Genomic DNA, 8,437 nt, shown 5'->3' with positions numbered 1-8,437 from the left:
TACAAACTCCGCTAGAAAGAAAAGAGAAGACAGAGAAAGCAAGAAATCCAGGGTAGGTTTAGCTGGAATTAGTCGTCGTTGTCCGAAGTGATGGTGTCCATATTACAGGACAGAGTTTGACCCGGACGCAGGTCCAGAGGGTTGATCCTCCTTTCTGGACTCGTTTGGGTCGGTTCCGGTTTGGTCAGAGGTCCAGGTTGATTGATTGTCTCTGCTTTGTCTTGAAGAGGCCGTAGTTAGGGGGGTGGAAAAAATGAAATACCGGTTGATGTCAGAGCCACGGGGAGGGGGAGGGAAGGGAACAAAGTGGATGCAGGCGGACTACGGAGTGGGAAAAGGGTAAAGTAGGTAACAAGGTCAGCAGCCCTAGTTTGGTAGTAGTACGTTGGATGGGGATGGGAAGTTTGGTCCAACTCCAAGAAAAAAATAAAAAAAGAAAAAAAAAATCCACTGTCTGTCACCATGTCTGTGTCTGTTGAGGAGAAAGAAAGGGCAAAAGATGTCTAGCCAGGACCCATATCAGATCCAATAATAAGTCTGGTTTAGCGTCGCATTGCAACCGTCGTCGTGTGCCGCCTGGAAAATAATAACTAATAATATTACCCCGAAAGAAAAAAAAAAAAAAAACAAGAAATTTAGGAAAAAGAAAAATGGAAAAGAATGAGAAAAAGAGACTAAAGGGGGGCGTTGCTACCATCCAACCTACAGGCACTGCTTGCTGATGCTTCTCCGGGAGGCACGGGAGAAAGACTTGAAGGGGGTTTGTGCACTCTCAGTGTGTGAGTGAGAGAGTGCAAGAGTGTGTGTGGTTGATCGCTACCTAGTTGTTGTAAGGTCGGGGGGGCAAAAAAGGAATGGGAAAAATTATTATGGGTACAGATGCGAAAATACCATACGAAAATACGTGATACACACCAAAGCTGGACCTTAGGACTGGACATCTCCGACACGCCGTCCTACGGGCGCATACTGGAATCATCATCATTCACCCGTCCGCCCCGGAATGGAAATTACTCTGGATACATCCATATTGGCTCTGAGGCGACTCAGGCGAGCAAGAGAGGGGAGAGGAGGGGGGGCGAAGGCGGGGGTTATGGATCGCTCATCGCTGTGTACGGAAATGCTGGAACCGTAAGTCGCTGGAACGGGGCAATATGACTGGACCAACGGTTGCAAGGTGGTATTAAAAGGCGTATGGTATGGTATGGAGTTGTCATGGCATGTACTCCATCGGTATTATTAGGTTGATTGCATTTTGTCCACTGTGTGAGGTATGGAACCAGTTCGGATACCTAGGCTGGAAAGGCTAGAATGAGAGAGAAGGGAAGTTGGGGGAGAACTGGGCGGTACAACCAAGTAATCCACCCTCAGCTAGGAAGGTCAGATAGAAATTCAAAGACATCGAAATATGATAGTAACTTTTGGTAATGTGAGGGTCCACTGTCCACTCTGCAGTCTCTCTGCAACTGCAATCCCAGCAAAAGCATCCACTTTTTCTGTGGTTGCTGTGTAAGAGCGCGGCCAAGAGCATTGCGTATGTAAGGACAGGAGCCCCCAGGTAATGGTAATGTAAAAGCAATGGGCCAGTCAGCAACTCCGGCCGGGTTGCCTCCAATCGCCGCGTTCCAAAGGGAATCGATTTGATGATTCCAAGGTCGGCCTAGTCTCAGGCAGCACCAACAAGCGCTGGTCAGCCACTCCGAAAAAGAACCTGGAAATCGATGATGATGCTGCTGATGATGATATCTCTTGTGGTTCGGATTATACACGGAACATTACGACCGGGTGGATTAAGGAAATAAAATACATAACTAATCATCATCATCACTACTCTATCCTTACTAGTAAGTCCTGGTAGTGGTAGTATCATCACCTAACTACTACATAGTCGTCCTTCCCGCTCCAACTCTCCTACTGGCTCGATCGCCGGTTTCGAGATGGGATAGACACACTGGTAACGGAGCACAGTGTGTTTGAAAGTCAAAAAAGGACTGGCCGGATGACGGACAATCAAAACTGATCATGTCCACTCCAGCCAAGGACCCATGAAGGCGCAGGCGGATACCATCAACTGGGTTTCTTGTTGCTTCAGAATAATCTCTCCTGTCAGCTGGTGTAGTAGTTAGTTAGGAGATACGCCGGACGGAAGTCATCCATTGACCGCCGACCCATCCAAGAAAAGAAAGTGAAAGACAAAATTAATCAAGCCCAGCCCAACTCCGCTTTCCATGGTTTGATATGAGAAATTATCGTGTGAAGATTGATCATGGATGACCACCAACAGCGCTTGACGACGACGACGCTCATCACCGTGGCTCAAGGTCCCTCGCATGGGTAAGGGCGCTAAGCAGCCAAGCAGGATGATGATTACTACTTACTATCGACAGACAGACACAGTGTTGAGTGTTAATCTCTGACTCTGTCTGACTCGCCTGTTTTGAGACAGAGCACATCGAGCCGTCAGAAAGTAAATATGCCTGCCTGGTTTCCCCATATTAATTAGTTACTGCTCATATCCGTCGTATTATTTTGTCTCTCCTATTTCCAATATTTTTTCTAGCCTGGTTATGCATCTATGAACTGCATGTTCTAACGAATCTAGTCCCAGCACTGTCTCTGTCGAACTAATCAGTAAGCTGGATAATAATAATGTTATTGAATGCTAGCGGCTAGCCCGAGGGGGCTTAGCCCCGGTGCACCACTGGCCATTGTGCCTCTTTATTGGCCCATCGCCCGCGTCATTCACTTCGACTCGACGGTTTGACTTTTTTTCTCTTTTTTTCCCAGCCAAAAAAGCCCCAAACCCCCGTTGGATCATTTCCGCCTGCGTCTCATCTGCGTTCGGTACTTCGGTTCAGACTACGGCCACTAGAGAATCAGAGGCAAGAACAAGAAAACGAAAAAGAAAAAAAAAAAAAAAAAAGATCGTCAAAGGAAAAAGTAATAATAATTTATCTCGTTGCCTTTTCCTTTTCTTAACCTTTGTCCCGAACTCCATTTTATTTTGCTTTTTCGGTTAAAGCAAGTCGCCGCGAAAGCAAAGAGTCGTCTCCGTATCCAAATCCCCGGTTTCTATCGGACGAGTTGCCATTTGCCTCAAGTTCTAGAACTGACTTTGGGCAGTGTTCAGGGGGGTCGGATGGGATGGATAGACATGTGGATGTAATACTACAGCAGCACTCCGAACATAGTTTTGTTTTTTTTTTTTCATATGGCTTGACAGTTCAATAGTGATGGAGATAGGCCTGGTCGATGCATTGGATTTCTTCTATATGATATCTGATTGGTTTCTTTGTCATGATTCTTTGCCCCCTTTGTCTGGTTCCAACGTGACGGGCGACTTGGCCTTTGCGACAACAACAGCAGATGTCGGTCGAATGGCGTGGCCACAAGAACACTGCCCATATTGAACCCTGTTTGCAGACCTACTAGAGCAGATAATTATTGATGGTATGGTTCAAAATGGATTCAAATAAATAATCGATGGATATAATTTGCCTTCTTGCCATCCGTCACGGAACACACACCCTCATCGGGCAAAGTCCGGCTAACGATTGGCATTGGAATTCCGGAATTATCTACGGAATATGCCCATCAGCAATGTCCACTTTGCTGGACGACGGGAATGGAAAAAGAGAGGCATTCAGGCAAGTCGGGGGGGGTTAATTAATCAAATTGTTGGATGGCAAAAAACTCTACATAGTACATGTAGATTAAACGATGAGTCGATGATGATGATTGACGAGGACTCACCGTATCTTCGATTCGAGTATTGAGGCACAGGGAGCAACACCAATGATGTTGTGATTACTTGGCAGGTAACATCATAGCCAGAATCATCAGATGGAATGGCTTATGGAGATTCTACATTTGGAGAAAAAGAGGGGGGATTTCTGGTCCAACCAGAGGCAGACGACCAAGAAAGAAAGATTATCGCCAACTCGGCTAAAAACTGATACTTGGCCGATAACGTCTGCTTTGGAAGAACTATGGAATCTTGCCTTTTGTTCTCTCTCTTTTCTTTTCTTTTTCTTCCTTTTTTTTTCTTTTTTTCGTGCTTTGTTCCTTTTTTGGTGTATTCCGTTCTGATTGCCTGCATGTACTTTGTACTCATAATTGGGGACTGTATAGGCAGATGAACTCAGCAGAATCATCCGGTTCTGGGCCAGCGTAACAAATAAACAGGGTGGATGTCGTTCCAGAACCCCAGAACCCAGCCCAGATGTCTTTAAACAGATGGGATTGTCAGCCTGCAAAGGGTGGAGCAGCGTTGGTGGTTGTGCCACTTCCGGCTGAGGAAATGGACACGATAACTCAACACGACTCTCCCATCACCAGATCCTCGTTGGATCATCGAAAAGAAAAAAAGATTTGGGGCTGAACACGAAGTTGACCCATTGGGCACTTGGGACTCTGATACGCGGCCGATCCAAGGTCTGAATAACAACAGTAACAAGTGACTCTTTGGCGATCTCCATTAATCACCATATTATTCCCATCTCCATCCATTTGATCTGGTCATTCTGGTGCAAATGCCCGGGTCTGGCGGAGGAGGCATCTCTCTGAATGGCCCAAACGGATGGCTCTGTTCTCTTTGCCACACACAAGCCGCTTGCAGCCCTCCGTCTTTCCGAGTTGTGAGGTTTCTCGTCACCGCCAGGAAAAGAGTATCATGATCATTTCTTGGGACAAAGTACTAAACGAACTAATGAATGTTGCCCTGACTCCATCGTGCTACAAGGCGGTTTGCCCCATGCAGGTCGAAACCATCGTGATCCTGGGCCATCCGACCGTCTGAGCTCCATCCCATCCATCACTTTGTTTCTCCATTCTTAGCCTCCTTGGATCAAATCAAATTAATAAAGAAGTCGTAATAAAAAGGCAACAAAAAAGCAACAAAAAGGTAAAAATAACACACAAAAGCCCACGCGGAATGCTCCCTTGATCGGTTGCTCTGTTCGCCCCCTTGATCATGACTCCGTATCCCTGTGGATTAATGGAGTCATGGCTGAGTACGACCTCATTTCTTTGTATGCGAATTATTTTTACTCTCTCTTTTGTCTCTGCTCGAGTAAGCAGATCAACAGTCACGATCAATAGCTTCGTACCGCGTGAGGCTTGAGACAGACTGCATACAGTAATAATCACTGCATGACGGAGCTTCGACCGAGGGGGAAATGATTCTCGTCGGAGATTTTTCCTATCACGAATCCAGCTGTTGATGGATCCTTGCCCGTGGGTTTTGATCATCTCATCTCCAGTGTCATCTACTCGTTACTGTATCTGTATATTATTATCGAGATGTAGTTCTTACCAACTACCCTTCTCGGCTCCTTGCTTTTTTTTTTTTTCTTAATCCTGGCTGGAAGCAGTGATTCCGTCGTAAACAAACAGATTGGTGTGGTGGATGATACATCACACACCAGCCATGCAAAGCTGCAACCATACAGCTTCTTGCTTTTTGTCTCTGAAGTGACTGACTATATAAACTCTGTATGTCTAGTGCAGTAGGATTTCCTCCAAAAGTTGGTTTTCGACCTAGATGAGCAGCAAGGATGGTTGATATTTGTCAGGACCAATTTATTTCTCGCCGGTCTCTGGCATGTGCCATTGCAGTTACATAGGTACGATCATATAGTAATTCTGCCTGAATAGGATCAGATATGTCGATGCAGCAAGCTTATCAGAAAAGCGCAAGGCAACGAGCCTGTCAGCATTCGCAATGTATAGCATGCAATAGAAAGACTATTCCACAGATGATACAGCATGAAACCTGTCCCCCCGCTCGGTTGTAAAAGAATATGTCGATGGCTTCCACAACATCAAACCTAAAGCAGGTCCCGGTTGTAATTATGTACTGTGTAGACATTTAAAATATGTAGTTTACTATTTATCTTTTGCCTTCTGCGATAGAATCCTCATTCTTACGAATCCAGTTTGTTTCATCTCAGCTCTTGTCCAACGACTCCAAATATATCCCGCCGTGGGACCAACGACTGTCTTGTCTGTCGTCACTGACTTAAGCCGTGGAGACCAACACACGGTAAGGTCTGGGCTGGGTTGTGCTGTCAATAAAACATCATCATCCTTACTCCGTCGCTTTTTCTTAGACATCGTGTATCACCGCCTTTTTTTCATACATGCATACATACATACAGAAACATCCCTGATCTTCTGTGGAGCTGGGACAAAAGTCACCTTGCGAGCCGACTTGTTCCGTCGTCTGAATACGAGGGTTGCTGTGTCTAGTCATCGAGTGGGGGTCATGATGGGCATGCTGAGATATTTCAAAAGATAGATCAATCATGGTACAGTCGATTAAACTCCCCGAAATCATCGACATCTCCTGCAAACGCCGAGTCTCCTCCATATCGTCATTTGTTATCGCCAACGCCGTTTTCCAATATAACCCGATCGGGCTAGCGCGTGGCTGCTTGAGGACAGCGTCACTTTCTCCCCGTTTAGGCTTTGCTCTAACTTCCAGGTCATCGAAGCCATCAGCCTACCATCTTCTCTTCCGTTATGCCGGGAGAGAAAAATTAAAAGAATAGAATAATAAAATAAAAAAGGTGAACTCTCCTGCATCTCCGTGTTTTGTTACACCCAGACGCGCCCCCCAAGTCTGAAAGCCTATTCGACTCGGAACCAGCTTTATCTGACTTTGTGTCTGGAAGCTTGGGCAACGATCTGCCAGTTATCTGTACTATGTATCACTTGTGTCATCATCCCAGATGATCCATGTGAGTGAGATTGCGCGTTCAATGAACCAGTCTTTTTGGTTGTTGACGTCTGTCCTGTTCTGTTTGCGGGGTTTCATTTTCATATGTCTCGACAACACTTCGGAGGCTTTGGGACCCTTTGAACACAACTTGCCGCAGCCATCAGCCCCTCCCTCCTCCGCCTATCTGCCTTTGTTGGGATCCTTGTTCAAAGCATTCTAACCGCGGATGGATGCGATTCTGCCTTGAGGCACAGCACAGTACTCTTTCCATCTTGCCGCTGCGCGCTGACACAGCCACCGCGATTTCAAACTGCCGAAGCCGCAGGATGATGTCCCTGTTCGGGATGGTGGATTGGATGGCTGATTATTTGCCTTCCCACCGGAAGGGACAGAATAGTCCTTGATGCAATCATCCAAGTCTCAACGGTCGTTGACTAATTTTTACAAGTCCCCGTAACAGTCGGACCAGACCCAACAGCGGCAGGATTGAACGTGTACAGATTCCGATCTAGGATCTGGGACATTTTGCATACTCCCTGTGCTACTGCTACAAACCTCGGTCAATGGGTTTTCGGTTCGAAATGATCCGCATTCTCAACTTTATGTCGGCCTTGCCGGTTGACGTTGTACAAATCCAAGACCGGCATATGCAAAGCGCCTACCGTATGACGAGTGCTCATCATCATGACCCTATCGCTCTGTTAGGCAAATTACTTTATTGGGAATCACTGCTGCTGCAACATGTGCCGTTGCAGGGGCTCAAGCATGTTGAACACGGAACCATGTTGAAACTGCAACTCCAGGAGGGTAACTAGCTGCCCCGGCATTCTCTTGGGCGCAGACAAAATCCCAAGACGCATCAGCAAGATGGTACATACACACCGATCGATCGAGGGTGACTGGCATGGGAGTCTCTTCCTCGAACAATCAGTGGCTGCGGTCCCAGGCTACGCTTGGTTGCAGCGGTGTTGCTATTAAAGTCTCACAGGCAGATATTACTGCTTGTCCTCCCTTGGAGTTGGATGTGTGATGCTTATGTTAGCCATTAAATATGCTATCCCCTAACATCCAAAAGCATTATTTCTCAGCTTACATGTCCAGAGAATCGCAAATCCCTGACTGGATGTTGGACTAGAATTGAAGAAGGCACAGTTCACAAACAGGATCAGGCAGGATTAAGCAACCTTGGAAATCAAACCATGTTATACCAGGCCGGGAAGATGTGAGCTGCCTAGAAGGTTCCATCTATACAAAGACCACAAGAATCATATCTCTGCTGCCCACGGAGTGACTATACAAACCGGCATGTATATTTGAACCTGTTGACTACGTACTATTGAAACTTGGCCGTTTTACTACGCCTCCATTGACTACGTATACACGATATACAGAAGACAACTAGATCAGTCAACCTGGCAAAATCACCTATGATGGCATTGCCGTACTTACTCAATGATCCTCGGCTGTACTCGCCTCAGTTTGATGATGCAAAGGCACAGGCAATAACTGCATGAACTAAGGCACGCCACAGGGATATATTACCTTGCCACTGTCGATATCATATTCCATCCGATGTGGTGTAGTGGTTAACATCGTCGTCTCTCACACGACAGCCCGGGGTTCGATTCCCCGTGTCGGAACTTGATCATTCATTTCTTTTTTGTTTTTTATACATTTCTTTTCTTCCTTTTTTTTTTTTCTTTCTTTCTTTTTTTT

The 8,437-nt window shown here is 46.2% G+C and overlaps 1 protein-coding gene and 1 non-coding gene across 2 annotated transcripts; one reads left to right on the top strand and one right to left on the bottom strand.

The window, feature by feature from the left end:
- Nucleotides 1-3,808: 3,808 nt before the first annotated feature.
- Nucleotides 3,809-4,367, bottom strand: ASPWEDRAFT_504555 (uncharacterized protein). Its single transcript, XM_040837443.1, has one exon. The coding sequence runs from the start codon at nt 4,152-4,154 to the stop codon at nt 3,840-3,842; it is 315 nt and encodes a 104-aa protein (XP_040688972.1). The 5' UTR covers nt 4,155-4,367; the 3' UTR covers nt 3,809-3,839.
- A 3,922-nt stretch (nt 4,368-8,289) lies between these two features.
- Nucleotides 8,290-8,361, top strand: ASPWEDRAFT_t139. The gene has a single exon. It is a non-coding gene; the product is annotated as a tRNA-Glu (tRNA).
- Nucleotides 8,362-8,437: the final 76 nt, after the last annotated feature.

This window comes from Aspergillus wentii (genome assembly GCF_001890725.1).
Source record: "Aspergillus wentii DTO 134E9 unplaced genomic scaffold ASPWEscaffold_4, whole genome shotgun sequence".
Classification (NCBI taxonomy): domain Eukaryota; kingdom Fungi; phylum Ascomycota; class Eurotiomycetes; order Eurotiales; family Aspergillaceae; genus Aspergillus; species Aspergillus wentii.
Note: the sequence above shows the minus strand (reverse complement) of the source record. Positions and strands in the feature narration are given on the sequence as shown.

Coding starts and splice junctions, on each gene's coding strand:
- ASPWEDRAFT_504555 (XM_040837443.1), bottom strand. CDS start 4,154: ATGATTCTGCTGAGTTCATCTGCCTATACAGTCCCCAATTATGAGTAC.